The sequence below is a fragment of the Acomys minous genome (assembly GCF_964271855.1).
Source record: "Acomys minous genome assembly, chromosome: 2".
Taxonomy (NCBI): domain Eukaryota; kingdom Metazoa; phylum Chordata; class Mammalia; order Rodentia; family Muridae; genus Acomys; species Acomys minous.
Genome location: NC_140484.1, coordinates 2,013,943 through 2,032,408, shown reverse-complemented (window position 1 = coordinate 2,032,408; position 18,466 = coordinate 2,013,943). Strand labels below are relative to the sequence as shown.

Sequence of the window (18,466 nt, the reverse complement as noted above, 5' to 3'; positions counted from 1 at the left end):
AGATCCTGTCTCAGAGGAGGGAAAAAGAGAGGGAGCGAGAGAGAGACAGCAAGAGAGAGACAGACATACACACACAAAGACAGACAAAGAGACAGAGAGACAGCAAAAGAGAGACAGACACACACAGAGAGACAGAGAGACAGAGACAGAGAGAGACAGCAAGAGAGAGACAGAGACACACACACACACACACAGAGAGAGAGAGAGAGAGAGAGAGAGAGAGAGAGAGAGAGAGAGAGAGAGAGAGAATGATTTGCTGAGTTGTTGTTATATTAGTTCAGATAAATTATAAGGAAAATATATATGCTCAATTTTTTTCACATATATTTTTTATTTTTTGTTTATTTTCATTTTTTTTAGGGGGACAGGGTTTCTCTGTGTAATACTGGTTGTCCTGGACTTGATTTGTAGACCAGACTGGCCTTGAACTCACAGCAATCTGAGATCTGCTTGCCTCTGGCTCTTGAATGCTTGGATTAAAAGTATACACCACCACACCCCGCTATATTTTTAATTTTTTTATATTATTATTTTTATGTGTGTGGGTGTTTTGCTTGCATGTATGTCTGATACCCAGAGGCCAGAGGAAAGCATCAGATATTCTCAGTCTGAAGTTGATTGAATCTATACATGTGGGCTCTGTGGTCATGTGGGTAGGGGCTCAGAATTTAGAGAGTTCCTATACCCTCTTAATGTCTATTGCTGTAGTATGGAACATTTGTTGAGATTCCTGGGCCCTGCTGACATGCTGCGATAAGCCAAAGCCCACACTTTATTCAGATTCCTTAGTTTTATCTTTGTGCCTTTGTTTCTCCCTATCTCCCTGAGATAAGACAACATTCCATTTAAAAGCCTCATCTCCTTAGGCGCTTTCTCCCCACCCCCACCCCTCCCCACCTTGGTCCCCACTTTTATGATCTTGACAAGTTCCTCTTGTTATATTTTTTTTAGTTTGGGGGGGTGTTTGTTTGGGGAGCTTGTTAGTGAGGTGAGAGAGACAAGGTTTCAAGTAGCCCAGGCTAGCCTCAAACTCTCCGTGTAGCTGGAATGCTCCTGTGGTACCTACCACACGCAGACTGCTGTCTTTCCTTTTGAGACCTGGACAGTTAGTTTCAGAAGTGTTGCTCGGTAGAATCTGCCTCAACCAGATTTTTTTTTCCTGATGTTTTCCTTAATAGTACATGGGACTTCAAGATTTTTAAGGGAAAATCAGAGTTAAAATGTCATTTTCATCACATTCCACACACATTACTTTGTGTTCTGGGTTATATCCTGTTTGTTTTTAATTACTGCGACTTCAGCCAGTGGACAATTCTTCAATTGGCTTTTGTGTGTCTTGGACACAGTCCCATCATGTGAGTTTGTTAGCTGGAGCTCTCCCTTAGTTTTGAGAACCACAAAATGTCCCCAGCTCACCTTGAATATTTGGGTAGCTGGCAAATCAACCATTTCCCTAGGGAATCCTGTTTCTCTATGAGAGGGCATCAGCAATGCCCATGTTCTGAGTATATATTCTATATTCCGAATATATATATATATATGTGTGTGTGTAAATGTACATATATAACATATACACATATTAGTAATCTGTTTGTAATAAGCTAATACAGGTTCACGCAGATGGTTTTAACTCTAGTCCCTTGCCAAAAGCATTTTTTTTTTTTGAGACAAGGTTTCTCTGTGTAACCTTGGCTGTCCTGGACTCACTTTGTAGACCAGGCTGGCCTCGAACTCATAGAGATCCGCCTGCCTCTGCCTCCTGAGTGCTGGGATTAAAGGCATGCACCACCATAACAGGCTTGCGTGATTTTTCAATAGAAGAAAAAAGTGTTGGCCCTCCCAAGTTCATGGTACATAAAACACCTTTTCTTTAGAGTGATAGTAAAACACAGACTGAGAAACAATGAGTTAAAAGAAAAAGAGCATTATACATTTTTAAATTTTATTTTACAAGTTAATATTTTAAAACCAAAAGGAAGATTCAGTGCCCTGGGAGCGGTGTTAATAGGGAGGGGAGCTCTGAGCAGCAGTCATGGCTGCATCCATGAAGGTCCAACTCCTGAAGACCTAGCCACCATCCATCTCCTTAGCAGTGCTCACTGAACTTGGGAGCAAACTACAACCCTAATAGCCACCTGGTGACTCAGACCCTGGGAACTCCTGGACCACACTCAAAAAAAAAAAAAAAAAAAGAATGTTGCTGAAAACCCAAGTTTGTACATGGAGCCAATGCACCACATAATTTCAAATACCCTTCTACCGAGGCACTCTGAGTGTCTCTCTCAGTGTGGCACCTCAGCTTCACCTACTAGTGCTGCCAGGAGCAGCCTGGGCCCTTTTTAAAAAATTTTAATTAATTTATTTGGATTACAACTCAATTGTTATACCATCACTTGTATCCTCCCATTCCTCCCTCCCTCCCACTCTCACCCTATCCCCCTTCCCTAGGTCTATGACCAAGGGGGCCCTCCTCCCCCACTATATGGTCATAGGCTATCAAGTTTCATCTTGGTAGCCTGCTTATTTTTTCTTTGAGTGCCACTAGGCTTCCCCACCAAAGGAAGGTCATCAAATATGGCACCCAAGTTCATGTCAGAGTCAGTCCCCACTCTCCATATAACTGTGGAGAATGTCCTGTCCATTGGGCAGATCAGGGTAGGGGTTCGATGTTTAGTACTCATATTGTCCTTAGTTCAATAGTTTGAGCAGACCCTCTGGGTCCCAATCCACCCATTACAATGTTCTTCTTGTAGGTTTCTAAGATCTTCTGGATCCTTCTATTTCCCCATCTCCTATAGTTCTTTTATCTAGAGTCCCAGTAGGATGTCCTCACATTTATCCCAATCTCCTGGTAAGTGGAGACTTTCATGGGACATGTCTTTTGGGCTAGTGCCCAATTATAAGTGAGTATATACCATGTGAGTCTTTCTGCTCCTGGGTTAACTCACTCTTAATCACAATGATGAGCTGAGGCTGTGGCTATGGCTGTGGCTGTGGCTGTGGCTGTGGCTGTGGCTGAGGCTGTGGCTGTGGCTGTGGCTGTGGCTGAGGCTGTGGCTGAGGCTGTGGCTGAGGCTGAGGCTGAGGCTGTGGCTGTGGCTGAGGCTGTGGTTGTGGCTGAGGCTGTGGCTGTGGCTGTGGCTGTGGCTGAGGCTGTGGCTGAGGCTGTGGCTGTGGCTGTGGCTGAGGCTGAGGCTGTGGCTGTGGCTGTGGCTGTGGCTGTGGCTGTGGCTATAATCTCAATACTTGGGAAGTGGAGGTAGGAGGGTCAGGAGTTGAAGGTCATCATCCTATCATCTACACAGAGTTTGAGGCCAACCTGAGCTGCAGCATGATACTATGTCTTAAAAAAGAAAGAGAAAAATATCTTGGAATATTTGTTTTAGCTGGTCCTTGCACAAGAACAACCATGGCGTTTGGTCCTTTCTGAGAATACCTATATTAGGGTGAAGTGTGGCTCAGTGGAGGAGGTGGGGGGGGGGGTGCTTGCCTAATGCATATAAGATTTGGGTCCCATCCCAAGCACCGAGAAAGAAGAAAAGGAGGAGGGAAAGAGGGAAGGAAGAGAAAAGGGCATATCCATACTGTGAAATGGCAACCACTCTTCCACAGTTCAAAGTTCCAAACAGCACTGCCTTGCTAAATTGACCAGCCTAAGAGATACCTCTTGTTTGGGTTGGGACCTTCAATGGTCGTGGCCCATCCTGCTGTGGACAGCATCAGTAATCCATGTTTGTGTTTCTGTGGAGGATGCCACTCAAACTGCTCCCTGACCAAAAGACCAGAATCCATGACCCACATAAGCCAATCAGACACACGTCCTGGATTTTATACTGTCTGTAGAGTTCATTGCCAGCAGGAACCAGGCCTTATTCACTGGCCTCTGATGCCCATCCCAGTGCCTGGCTATGAATATTCAGTGTGTGTTGAATGAATCGCACAGAAAGCCGTGCACCTTCAACAAATGCCGAACTAAGTCTATCATTTTCCAAAAGAATTCTGCAGAGGGAGAAAATTGTATGATGTTTTGTAAGGGAAATGTCCACTTTGATAGCTGGGAAATATGCTTCGGAAATCGCACCCTAAGTTGGCATTAAAGACGTCAATCACCCCCAATAAAATAAAGCTGGGAGGGGGGGAGACGAAAGGAGAATTACCTCATTACCTCAGCATCTGCTTGAATGTAAAAAAATCACACACTTGCTAATTTTTTTAAGGGACATAATATACCTAATTACAGCATTCAGTAGGCGGGACCATACAACGTTGTGGAGTAATTCAGAAGTGGAGTGGGTGTGACTTATAAGACAGAGCCTGGGGAATGGTACGTATAAATTAGAGATTGTTCATATTATGACAGACTCTGTCACTGCATTTCACAACTTTTGTCAAGTGTGACCTTATTCTCACCAGAGAAGGCTGCTGTCAGCTGTGCAGCACACAGGCAGCAACCTCCTTCCTTGTTACCCCTCCTGGGGAAGGGGCTCAAAGTTTAGACTTAGAACCCATTAAGGGGTAGAGGGGACGGCATGAGGAGCCCAAAATGGTCAATCAATAGGTGGAGACTGAAGCTAACGGTCAGGACATGTTCATTTCAAAGGAGGCGTTTTGCCAGTCCCAATGGTGAAAACTGAGAAACGTGGCAGGCTGTCCTGCTGATAACTACAGCCGGTCAGTGCTGACCGTGGGGTGCTGGGGGGGGGGGGCAGGCAGGGGAGCACACAAACGGTTGCAGCTGTGATGGAGGAGAGGGGTCTTCAGTGAGTAACGTCATAATGTGTGTGCCATCAAACCCAACAGTCCATGTCTAACAACCTATCCTACAAAAAAAAGAATAATTATTTATTTGCGTGTCTCGACCAGACAAGAAACTTCCTAAGAGGTGGGGGGGGGGGGGTGAGACCTGATTCACTGTAGCCACATGGCCTAGAACTTGAGCCTCATGCATGATAAGTATTTAAGTTGTTAGAGAAACAAAAACATATATGTTTACTGGGCAGTAAACAAGGAAGATAGAGCATCCAATCAAAAATGTGCCCCTTGTTCCTAGGGAAATTAAAATTACGACTCACAATGGCAACAACCCACCATCACTCTTCTCCCCCCCCCCCCACACACACACAAATACCTGACCGTAATACTGGTCTACCCGAAATCCTGTTGCCATGTCTCCACCTCAAGTCCCAGCTAATTCCACAGGTAAAACAGTCATCGCAGACTCTTAAATAAGTTTTGAACACTCTTGGTTTTAAGACACGAAAATCTCACCACAGGCTGACCAACTCCTAATACCCACATGACCAGCTCAATGCCCAAAAAGACCAGAGTAGCCTCAGGAGGCACAACTTGAGTTCTGTCACTTCTGGTAGGTCAGGAAAAGGCCGCCTTTGGAACTGCCAAGGCCATGGGTTTGTTTTCCAAACAACACAACAGGCCCCTCCCTTCTTCAAACAGTCCAGCAAAGGGCCAGAGAAGGTGTTTGTAGGTGCATGTTAGTGGACTCTGAGAATTACAATCGGAATAAAAGAAATAATGTGTCTTACTTTGTTTTATCATCGTTTGCAAACTGACCTCCATCCAAAGGTCTGATATTCGCACGCCTTTAATCCCAGCACTCGGGAGGCAGAGGCAGGTGGACCGATGTGAGTTCGAGGCCAGCCTGGGCTACAAAGTGAGTCCAGGACACCCAAGGCTACACAGAGAAACCCTGTCTCGAAAAGGTCTGATATTAACTAATACTGGAAGTTTCATAAGTCCAGAATAATGAATCAATAGTCTTCGTGTTGTGAGACACAGGAAGGTGTTACTAAAAACAAATGCTAGTGAAATCCAGGTCTCAAAAGTGTAAAAACACTTGAGACATTTTAAATAAGGAACTCTGTCCATGCGCTGAGTCACAGGTGCAGGTGGGCTGACTTCAAGCTAATTGTGGATGAGAGAGAAAATGAAATCAATTAACACTCACTCAGGGGTTTCTTGGTGCTAGAAACACCTAGAAAGTGCTGGAGTTCCTTCAGCAGAGAAGTTAGGTAACTCCCTGAGGTCACACAGGGCCGGGAGTGTGGGCAGTGGCTGATGGATTGTAAGAACAGCGGCTCCCTTGAGAGGACCTCTTAAACTACCTGGCTTGGCCCCTGTCCTTACTCATAAGACCCAAGGAAGGGAAGAAAGACACCAGTTTCACAGAGCCGGTGAGCTGACCCAGGAGAAGTGAAAGAACCAAACTGGTTGAGGCATCAAGCGGGGCCCTTCCAGTGTGTCAGCAAGTCACTCAGCAAAGAAAGAGCATAAGCCATGCATGGGCTTCCTCTTTCTTGACCCATATTCTCAAACGACCCTTTGAGCAGGATAATTAATTGTGGCCTTTTAAAGTATGTCAGGGTAACTGGCTCTAGGATCTGGCTTTGTTCACAAATGTGCGGGTGACAGTCATCAGCTACCAAGCAGGGGAGAAAAGCATGCAACCCGGCTTGGCTTTCTCCCGCACCCAGCACCAGCCCCGCTCCCTCATTAAGCCCCACATAGGCAGGGTGTCGCCTCACTGACTAATAAATTGCTAAAAATGGGAAGCGACAAGAACACATCGGTGGCCTGAAAAAAATCCCAGCTGGGTGAAGAAAAAGGAACTACGAACCCAAAAGAAGGAAAAGCTGCAGGCCCAGGAACGCTCAAGTATGCAAGGGTGGGGCCTCTACTGCTAGGACCCAGGCCAGCTGAGCTGCTACCGGGCACCCGGCGATCCCGCGAGGTCTGGGGTGCGTACCGTGACCCTGTCCAAACCCGACGCGTGTCCCCCTCGCCCTGGTCCCACGATGCCCAGCCCTGCGGGTCGCGCTTCTCCCGCTGCGGGAAGACGCTCCAGCTCCTCCTCCCAGAGCTCTGCATGGCATGGCGCGGGGGACGCGGGGCGCGCATCTACATGGCTGCGGAGCTGCAAGGGTGACTGCATCTCGGCCTCAAGGTCCTCGGCCCCGGCAGGCACCTGCGGCGGCGCCCAGAGGCTGTCCCGCCTGAGGCCGCGGCTCCCGCACCTGCGCCCTCCCGCCCGCCTACCTTGCTCCTTCAAGGTGGTGATGAGCTGCAGCTGCTTCTCCTCGTCCGAGCTGTTCATTTTGGCGGGTGGGGCTGGGGATAAAAAGGCAAGGAGGGAGAGGCGAGGGGGGACACGGGGGAGGGGGAGCAGAAAGCAAGATGCCCGGTGGCGCGGCGTGCGGCTGCACTACCCGGAAGTTGGGATCGCTCCCGCTCCTCCTCCTCTTCCTCCTCCTCCTGGCGCGCAGCGCGCGGTGAGATCATCCCGCGCACCTACTCGCGGGCCTGGGCTGCTCCACCTGCGAGCGGGCGGGCCTGGGCGCTGAGCCCGGCATGGGCGTGGGCCGCGGAAAGGCGGGTCAAGTGTCGCGGCCCTGGGGCGCCTGCGATCCTACCAGGTGTTACGTGCAGCCCTGCATCTAGCCGCTGCGCCCTGCTTCCCACCCCGACGTGCGCCCTAAAGGAGACCCAACCGACCCCAGCCTCCCAGGCTCCTGCTCCAGCCCTCACGCACTGGCCTCTGGAGCCAGGGCTGGAAACTCTTGTGTTCTACACCAAGCACCTAGATGTGTGTTGCGGGCTGTCTGGCTAACTGAGCCTCGCCACAGTAGCGGGGCTCGGTGGGGTGGGGTGCGGTGGCGGGGGCGTGGCAGTCTGGTCACTGTTCCTCTGAGTGTGAAGAAGGAGCTGACCTCATGTGCCTCACCAGGCCTGACCTGCTAGGGGGAAGGAGATCATCTGGTTCCGGTGGGAGGACCTTCTGTCTTGGGGAAAGCTGCAACCGCACTCCGGAATGCGGAGTGCGCACCCAAGGTCACTTTGTTACAAGGCAGGGAGCCTAGTGTGTAGTGATTGCACAGCCTTTGCGCAGGTTAAGGACTCATCTCCGGGGTAGACCCTGGCAAAGATAGCCAGGCGGGCTTGCCCTCTCCAGCTCTAGTTCTATGACGTTTGCTTGAATCTCCCGCGCCCGGGAATCTCCCTAAAGAATGGAAATAGTAATGCGTATTCGTCGAGAATTTAAAAATGTTGACCGATTGAGGAATCCGACCGCAACACCAAATCCAGGGTAAAGACTAGAAGTGCTTGTCTAGGGTGCGCTAAGGCCCTAGTTCCATCCAGTAAGAGGCATGGGGTGGGTATACCTCCCGCTCTGTGCCGAGAGAGTTTTGTTTTTATGATTATAGGTGTTATGGTTGCTAATTACAAGCTGAGGGAAGCACAGTTCTTTATTCTGATCCTTAAGCACCCAAGATAAATCCAAGCTAATTAAGCCTTCTGCGTGCTCTCAGCTTTCCTCATCATCTCTAGACTCAGGTAGAACACCATGCAGGACTTCACTCCTCACGGCACAGCTTAGGCAAATGCCCCAACTCAGTTGGCAGTGGCCCTGCCCAGGAGATTCAGGGAGATGGCGTTTGGATAGACCCTATCTACAACCAGTGTCTTTTCTTGTACTTATTACTATTCGCCGTCTCTTGATGACCTTTGAAAAATGGGAAATGGTTTTTTCCTTGTAATGAATGGCAATATAGTATTTCGGAAGGCATAGTTTAGTTGGTAGGGTGGTAGGTGCCACTGAGGTGGCAGTGTGGCTTTCTAAATAAAAAGAATGAAAATGGAACTTTATGAAATAATTTCAGCATGGAACTTTTGCTTTCTGTAATGTTTCATAAGAGTTCAAACATATTTTCCAGTCAGCTACAGGTGATAATTGTAAGGACTGGTTATCGGCTCACAATACCCAAGACCAAGTTCTCAACACAAAGACTGATTTGCCCCAGAGGGACAAAGGGCAGAGAATAAGAGGCAAATATAGGAGATCGAGGGCTAGGGGCAGGGAACGAGGGAGAGGGGCCAGGGGGGATGTGTCCTGGAGGACAGAGGAGACAGATGTGGCCCATAGGAAACCGCCAGTTTATAAAGGTAAAGGGGAAGCCTGCGTTAGGAGGAGGTGTTTAATTTAACAGGGCATGTTACTTAGGTGAGCCAAAGGGGGCGTTTGATTGCTGGACTTCAATGCTTTGATAGTTGGGCTTCGGTAATCAGCCTCAGGAGGAGGAAGTGGCCAAGTAGAGGATCAGACCTTGATGGCTAGCCTTGGGAATGCAATCTAAGATTTTTTAGCAAGGCAGAGGGAATGGGGGAGAAGGGCCAAGCCTGTCAGACCCATGTTTGCCACACTTGAGCTGGCCAGACTCCCTCCAATGACCCCAAAAGATAACCTCATGTCCTTTCTCCTGGGTTAGTCCTCAGACTTGAGAGGCAGGGGATGTGAGAGTTTTTAGTCAACTGCATGACCATATGAGTATGGGCTGCCACCAGGTCTTTCCTGAGATGAATGAATATTTGTTCGGGGTGGGGGGGGGGAGGGGGGAGATTAAAGGGATTCAGGTGACCAACAATTAGCCACCTAGCTTTTATAGGGCTGCCAGGAAGCTTGTTAGACCCAAGGGGCCAGCCTGTGACTTCTGACCAAACCCCAGTAACCAAAAGGACCTGCCTCCAGTCCCACCACAGGGAAGCAGGGTGCTCAGTTGAGTTTTAGATTGATTTACAGACCCCCACACTTTCAAATGGCTGATGGAATTGTCAACTCCCAGCTGTAGGATGATGTTTGGTGAGTTCCAGAGGGGTTAAGGGTCCAGTCTCAAACCAAGTGTTTTCATCCCACACAATCAGGAGCTCATTGAAATGAATCCCATGTACGTTAAAAATAGCCACCTGCAAACCAATGCCCTGCTATCCTGAGGACGTGCTATGAATTATTAGGGTGCCTATTGTGTTTACTTACGGGATACAGAGCTCCTGTTACATCATGACTTATTTATATGACATGAATACTGATGGGAAGGGTAGGATGATATAATTAGTTTTTGTTCCGCTTAATAATTCATGCAGGGGATTCTGTTTCATTGCATTGAAGCCGTTATTAACTGTCAAACAACATCTAATTTAAAACGTCTTGAAATGTGTGTGTTTATGTGTATGTATACACATACGTATACGCACACATATGAGGCCAGGAGTTACTTCCTAAAATGAACTAAAAGATTTATAACAAACGCAGGATTGTGGCTGTCTCTAGAGCTAGACAGCGGATAAACTGACTCAAGGGAAGGAGTCAAGAGCGGGGAGCACAGTGATGTAGGGCAATTTAGTACTTGTTTTTTTTTAGGTAATTACAACAATATATGCAATCTTCTGGGCTATGCAGATACAACTGAGATGTAAAGAGAAATTTGTCCTTTTTTGACCTGTTCATTCTATGTTAAGTCAATCCTAAAAACTTGCCTGCAGGGATATTTATGATAATATTAATGATACAAGAATAGTAACATTTGAATGTTATTTGGCAATGAAAAGAAACAAAGTTGTGATACACAGCCCACTGTGGGCAAACTTTGAAAACATTATCCTAAGTGCAAGAAGCCAGTCAGGGAAAAAAACCTAACTTTTGCATGCATACCTTTATATAAAATACAACAAGCCAAAAAAAAAAAAAAATAGAGGAAGTTGACTAATAATTTGTATAGAACTGGGAATGGGGAAGGAAGAAAAATAGGAAATGGCTCCTGATCCATATTTGTGTTTGGTGGGGGGAATAGTAAACTGTAAGATATATTGTATTTCAGGTTGTGTAACTGTGTGTTCTCAAAAGTAGAAATGTACACTCTGTCCATTTAGAAAAGTCTTTGGTTGTTTTCACCAATGATGCTTATACCCTGTTGGTATCCAGGATTTGATGGCATGTGAAATACAGCTCAATAAGGCTGTTGACTTTTTTAAAAAGATTTATTTTATTTTTGACAATGTGTATACTGGGAGAGGGTATGTACATGTGACTGCAGGCACCCGCAGACCCAAGATAATGTATATGTGTGTGCACATGTGTGTGCAGGTGCCCTCAGACCCATGATGAGGTGTATGTATATATGTGTGTGCACATGTGTGTGCAGGTGCCCTCAGACCCATGATGATGTGTATGTATGTGTGTGTACATGTGTGTGCAGGTGCCCTCAGACCCATGATGAGGTGTATGTATATATGTGTGTGCACATGTGTGTGCAGGTGCCCTCAGACCCATGATGAAGTGTATGTATGTGTGTGTACATGTGTGTGCAGGTGTCCTCAGACCCATGATGAGGTGTATGTATGTGTGTGTACATGTGTGTGCAGGTGCCCTCAGACCCATGATGATGTGTATGTATGTGTGTATGTGTACATCTGTGTGCAGGTGCCCTCAGACGCATGATGATGTGTATGTATGTGTGTGTGTGTGTGTGTGTATGTACATGTGTGTGCAGGTGCCCTCAGACCCATGATGATGTGTATGTATGTGTGTGTGTGTGTGTGCATGTGTGTGCAGGTACCCTCAGACCCATGATGATGTGTATATATGTGTGTGTGTGTGCAGGTGTGTGCAGGTGCCCTCAGACCCATGATGATGTGTATGTGTGTGTGTGCATGTGTGTGCAGGTGCCTTCAGACCCATGATGATGTGTATGTATGTGTGTGTGTGTGTGTGTGTGCATGTGTGTGCAGGTGCCCTCAGACCCATGATGATGTATATGTATGTGTGTGTGTGTATACATGTGTGTGCAGGTGCCCTCAGACCCGTGATGATGTGTATGTATGTGTGTGTGTGTGTGCATGTGTGTGCAGGTGCCCTCAGACCCATGATGATGTGTATGTATGTGTGTGTGTGTGCATGTGTGTGCAGGTGCCCTCAGACCCGTGATGATGTGTATGTATGTGTGTGTGTGCATGTGTGTGCAGGTGCCCTCAGACCCATGATGATGTGTATGTATGTGTGTGTGTGTGCATGTGTGTGCAGGTGTCCTCAGACCCATGATGATGTGTATGTATGTGTGTGTGTACATGTGTGTGCAGGTGCCCTCAGACCCATGATGATGTGTATGTATGTGTGTGTGTGTGCAGGTGTGTGCAGGTGCCCTCAGACCCATGATGATGTGTATGTATGTGTGTGTGTGCAGGTGTGTGCAGGTGCCCTCAGACCCGTGATGATGTGTATGTATGTGTGTGTGTACATGTGTGTGCAGGTGCCCTCAGACCCGTGATGATGGAACTAGGGTTAAGGCCATTGTAAACTACCCAGGGTGGGTGCTGGGAAATGGACTCTAAAAGAGCGGAAAGTCCCCTTAACACTGAGCCATCTCTGCAGCTCCAAAAGCTGTTCTTGTTTTGTTTTTGTTTTTTTGTTTTTTTTAGGATTCTCAGAGCTGGGTGTAGAGACACATACCTGTAATTCCAGCATTTAGGAGGCTGAGGCAGTAGGATCAATTCCAAATTCAATCCAGCTTTAGCTACATCTTTCTCAGTCAGCCAGAAATACATAGAAAGATGCTGTCTCAAAAAAAAAAATTAGTAAACTAGGCGCTGTGGCACACGCCTTTAGTCCCAGCACTCAAGAGGCAGAGGCGGGTGGATCTCTGTGAGTTTGAGGCCAGCCTAGTCTACAAAGTGAATCCGAGACTGCCAAGGCTACGCAGAGAAACCCTGTCTAGAAAAAAACCCCAATTAATTAATTAAAATAATTAACTATTAATCAATGTTTCTTACACAATTTTTTTCAAGTATTATTGTAAATTTGTTCTGCCTTTTACTAAATGGGACTTAATAAATGCTTACTCTGTTTTAGTTTAATATATATTCTGCATCATTCCAGCATATCAGAAAATAATTATAAATTCTTGAGTTTATAGATAGTTGTTACTAGTGTATGTCTGTTTTTAAATGCTGCTACTTTAATATGTGGACCACATCTGGGCTCATTATAGTTCAAATGCTGAAGCTAAATATAATATTTAAGTCTTCAAAGCACCCAAAGAGGGCTGAGGCCATCATCTCTGTGGCAGGCAGCTGCCTGGCATGCATGCACCAGGGCCCGGTTTGATCTCCAGCATTCCTCTTCTGCCCTCCAGTTAACAAAGGCAGCTATAGAAAAAGTCACGGTGTCTGTGCTTGCAGCATCACTGGAAAACAAAGAGCTTATCTGTGAGACCTGGATGCTACAAAGTACAAGGCATTGATGAAAATGAAGATTTAAATAAATAGATGTACCATGTTCATGAAGTGGATCATTGCAAGATGTCTGTTCCCTAATTTGTTCTTCAGTTACACCCTAAATCCTCTTGAGTTCATAAAGATTAATTAGCTAATTCTAAAATTTACTCTAAAATCCAAAAGAGCTGGGAGAGTCAAAACAGTTCTGAAAAAGAACAATATTTCCAAAACTGTAAAGCTACAGGAGCCAAGGCAAGGCAGGACTGGCAGAAAGAAAGGCAAACTGAAAACTGGATACTGTGAAGACAGTTGAGTTCAAAACGTCACTCCAAAGCAATATTCAGAAGGGTGGGGCGTGGCTCAGTAGATAACATGCTTGCTCTGTAAGTTCCAACCCTCAGCGCTGACTGAAGAGTAAGAGACTGAAGCCAAGCTGTCTGTAACACCAATATGGGGGGGATGATGGAGGTCACTGGTCAGCCAGTTTGGTCAATACTTGAGCCTCAGGGTCAGTGAGAGACTGTCTCAAAACAAGTAAGTGAAGTGAAAAGCAATAGATGAAAACACCTAGTGTCAAACCCTGGCCTCCAGACTCAAGCACACACATGCACATGTAAGCAAGCTCTCTCTCTCTCTCTCTCTCTCTCTCTCTCTCTCTCTCTCTCTCTCTCTCTCTCTCTCTCTCTCTCACACACACACACACACACACACACACACACACACACACATACACACATTTTTAAAAAGCAATTCAATGAAAAAAGAATATAATTTTGTTGTTGTTGTTGTTTTGGTTTTTTGAGATAGGATTTCTCTTGTAGTCCTGGCTGTCCTGGATTTGCTTTGTAGACCAAGCTGGCCTCGAACCCACAGTGATCCACCTGCCTCTGACTCCCAAGTGCTGAGATTAAAGGCGTGTACCATGATGCCCGGTGAATATAACATTTTCAACAAATGGTGCTAGGACATGTGGAAACTCATACGCAAAGCCGGCAAACATCAACTCATACATTGTAGATGAAGAATGGACCAATCTATAAAACCGGAAATCAGGGCTGATGAGATAGTTAGCCACACAAGCCTGATAACCTGAGTGCAGCTCCCGTGTACTGGATAGCTTTCCGGTTGCTAGGATAAACACCATGACCAAAAGCAACTGGGGAAGGAATTAATTTATTTGACTTACTCTTCCCAACCTCAGGCCATCCCAGAGCAAGCCCACGCAGGAACTGAATCAGAGAGTACACAGGATTTGGCTACTGGCTTGTGTCCGTGGCTTGCTCAGCCTGCTTTCTATACCACCCAGGACCACCCATGGTGGACCGCCCCACACACCCTGGCGTGCACACACGCACACACCAGTCACTAATCAAGAAAGGTCCCACAGGTTGCTTACATAGATTCTGGGATTTGAACCCAAGTCCTCACACTGGTGCACCGAGTGCTCTTACCCTCTGAGCCAGGTCCTTGGGCCCCAGTATAAAAACAATAGTGAAATATTACATGTCTGTTAGGATGGCTAAAATTAAGCAAGAATGACACTGGGTGCAGACAAGTTTGCAGAGCAACAGGGGACTCTGAAGAACAACTTAGCAGTTCTTTATTAAATCACATATACGCTCTCCCTACGGCCCAGCAAACTCATGAACTGAAAATGTGTGTTCACAGAGAAACCCATGTGTAAATGTTTCCAAAGCTTTATCCCTAATCATTAACGACTGGGAACAATCAAGATGCCCATTAGCAGGTGAATAAATGAATGAATTATGGTGTACACACAGAATGGAATGTGTAAATGCATTCATCAGAAAGAAGACTGAGCTATTGATGCACGGAAGGTGCGGGTAAGGGCATGCAAGCGCATGTGCGTGTGTGTGTGTGTGTGTGTGTGTGTGTGTGTGTGTGTGTGTGTGTGTGTGCATGTGTGGAGGTCAAGCTTGTTAATGGCAAGGTCTCCCACTGAGCCTGAAGCTCATCTTCTCAACCAGACTGACTGGCCAAGCTCGCAGGGTCTTCCTGTCACCACTGTCCCTGTCAGTGCTAGGTTAGAGACCAGCCGCTGCACGGTGTTGGTGTGAGCGCTGGGAACCAAACGCAGATCCTCACACTGTACAGGGAGCACTTACACACTCCCATCCCCACACCTGCAAACAGATCGATGGGAAATGTACTTCACTAAGCTTAACAACGGAGAATAGCTCAACTTATCCTGAAAATGCAAAACTGCAGGATGAGGAACGTATTGGTAAGAGTTTCCCTAGCACTGAAAAAGAAGGAAGAGGAAAGCCACAAAAGGGCTGCATTTGGGGATTTTATTTTATTTTATTTTATTATTTTTGTTAGACAGAGGTCACACTATGCAACTCTGACTGGCCTGGGACCCTGTATGCAAACCAGACTGGCCTCAAATTCAGGAAAATCTGCCTACTTCTGCCTCCTAAAAGGCAGGAGCTACCTAGGGTTGTAGGTATATGGCTATAGGTTAGTACTGGGCAAAATCCAAAGACATAAGTACCACCAAAAATAGATTTTACCACACAAAAATTTAATTTAAAATTTTTCAGTTGTGATAGAGAAATCCCAAAATGGAATGGATAAGATAGCAAAAAGTTCCAAATATATTACTAATGCATCATGTTAATGAGAGCACTAGAGAGATGGCTCAGTTAGTAAGAGCACTGACTGCTCTTCCAGAGGACCCAGGCTCTATCCACAGCACCCACGTGGCAGCTCACAACTGTCTGTAACTCCAGCTCCAGGGGATCTGACATCCTCTCTGGCATTTATAGCATGTACATAGCACACAGACGTACGTGCAGGCAAAACACCCACACACACGAAATGAAAAAAAATCAAGGGACGTGACACACACGCATAATGCCCAATCTATATGTATTTGGCAACCTTGAAGAAAATATTATCTACCCTATCTAGGTGAGTCTAAAGTTTTGCAGCCAAATATTTTCTACAACACTTGATCTAAGAAACTCAGAATAAGAATATTTTGGCTGGATGCTGTAAGGCTAAAAGCAGGAGAAACTGTACATAAACATAAATCAAGCCGACAAATTTACCTCACACAGGAATATGGATTTGCAGTTCTAACACTACCCTCCAGGTGTAGTCGGGTTGAATAAATAAATCAATAATCTGTCGATAACAGGAGCTGGCTTCTCACCGAGAGTGAGCTACAGTCAGCTCTGCCACGGTGCAGCTTTACGTGCCTTTAAAAAAAAATCGCACTGTGTGGACCTGCACAGTAAGAACCACAGGGCGACAGGGGGCCGAGGTTGCAGGCGCTCCACTCCAGACGTCCTCCACAGAACACTAGAAATGATAAGACTCAAGTGAAGACAGCAGTTTTGCCCAAGCTAAATGATTACAGAATACTGTTTTCAAGTTTTAAATTACGTTATTTTGGGGGCGCGCACAACGCAGCACACGTGCAGCAGTCAGAGGACAATTTACAAGAGCTGGTTCTCTCCTTCCAGTATGTGGGTGCCAGGATCAAACGCAGGTTGTCAGACTTGGTGGCGAACACCTTCAGCTGCTGAACCATCTAGCCGGCCCCAAAACCGCTAACATAAATACTATGATGTTGTGATTCACTTGGCTTTGGAAATATGTTAAGTTCATCTGTGGTCCTCAGAAATACTGCAACTTTCAAACCCTGGTGGAGTGACAGACAGTCTTTCAAGGCACCTGAGAGAAAGCTGTCGCCATCATCTGAGGACAGGAATAGCTCTGGGGCCAGGGCGTATCAGCTGGATCCTCCCACAGTCCCCCGCACCCACACGCTCTGTTTTTCATGGTTTTCCTTCCTTTGACCGGCAGTTCTCTCAAGGAAAGCACCTAAAATAAAATTAGAACTTCAAGTCACCATATAGCCTTCTTCCGTTAACTTCAGTTAAAGCTTTCTGTTTGGTTTGGGGTTTTTTGTTTGTTTGTTTTGCTTTGTTCTTTGAGACAGGGTTTCTCTGTGTAGCCTTGACTGTCTTGGGCTCACTTTGTAGACCACGCTGGCCTCCAACTCACAGAGATCCGCCTGCCTCTGCCTCCCTGAGTACTGGGATTACAGGCGTGCACCACCATGCTCGAACTTCAGTTAAATTGTTTAAAGTATGTTTATTTATTGTTGGATGTGTGTGTAGACACGTGGTATAGCACATGTGTGGAGGGCAGAGGACAACGTGTGAGGGTTGGTCCTCTCCTTCAACCGTTTGGGTTCTGGGGTGTCAAACTCGAGACACCTGGCTGGGAGGCGAGTGCTTTTACCAATGGGCCAACTTCACCTTCAATGCCTATTTCTATTTCTATTCTTCAGCTACTTCCTTAGCTGGAGTCTCCCTGTACAGACAGCTAAAGGCTTTGGACATCAGCCGTGCCTACGCCCACTGTCCCAGCCAATCCCCAAACTCAAAGGAACAATTCCACCCAAGTTCTTCGTGAGTGGTACTTTCCTTCCGATGGTGGAGAAAGATTCTCCTGACGCTTTCTGTTTCTCTTCCATCCATTTGCCATCTTCCCATTTCTCCTTCTCTTTCTCTTAACAGTTTTACCAGCTTCGTTTTGTTTTCCTTCCCAGAACTGTTCTGAGAACCCTCGAGGCGACTCCCTGAGGGCTCTAGCTTGAGAGGGGCCATGTTCTCTCTTCCAAAAGCACTTTACTACCCACCACGATTATTTCCAGCTCCTCTTCCACACACCACTTTCCTTTTGCACTGGTTGCTTGGTACTTGTTAACTTGGACACATGGATATATTAGTGATATTGAAGATTTTATATGAGTGTGTGTGTGTGTGTGTGTGTGTGTGAATCACTCACACATCAAACAGCATAAGAAAAAAATAACTTCGTTAGAGAACACATGTGTGAGAGCTAAGGTAGCTGTGAATATCTACAGAAGATGTGTGCATGGTGTGTGTGTGTGTGAGAGAGAGAGAGACAGAGAGAGAGAGAGACAGAGACAGAGACAGAGAGAGACAGAGAGACAGAGACAGAGACAGACAGACAGACAGATAGACACACACACACACAGAGAGAGAGAGAGAGAGAGAGAGAGAGAGAGAGAGAGAGAGAGAGAGAGAGGGAGAGAGAGGCATTCCAGTATGGCTTGGTTCAGTGGAGTAGAGCTTTTCTGTTGATCTGTATTCCTTGGGAATAAAACTGTCCAAAAACAAACAAACAAAACCACGCCATACTGCACGCCCTAGTTATTGAAATTTCTTTGAGACAAATTTGTGTTTCCAAAGCATTTTACCAGCATGTGCTGTAGTCATAAGCAAGGAAGAGAGAGCAGAAGGGACCCTCAGATGCTGGACCATTGATGATATAGATATAGATTAGATATAGATATAGATATAGATATAGATATAGATATACGAGTTCATGTTCCATACAGATGCAA

General features: G+C 46.3%; 1 protein-coding gene across 2 annotated transcripts in view; it reads right to left on the bottom strand.

The window, feature by feature from the left end:
• The window catches only part of SHTN1 (shootin 1), a 108,032-nt gene extending 100,685 nt beyond the window's left edge, over positions 1 to 7,347 (bottom strand). Inside the window, exon 1 of one of the 2 annotated variants that reach the window (XM_084772843.1) lies at positions 7,054 to 7,347. In XM_084772843.1, the coding sequence (XP_084628969.1) occupies positions 7,054 to 7,111 (58 nt within the window). In that variant the 5' untranslated portion in view covers positions 7,112 to 7,347. The remainder of the gene's footprint in view (positions 1 to 7,053) is intronic. The other variant, XM_084772842.1, reaches the window with a different exon arrangement.
• Between the last annotated feature and the right edge of the window lie 11,119 nt (positions 7,348 to 18,466).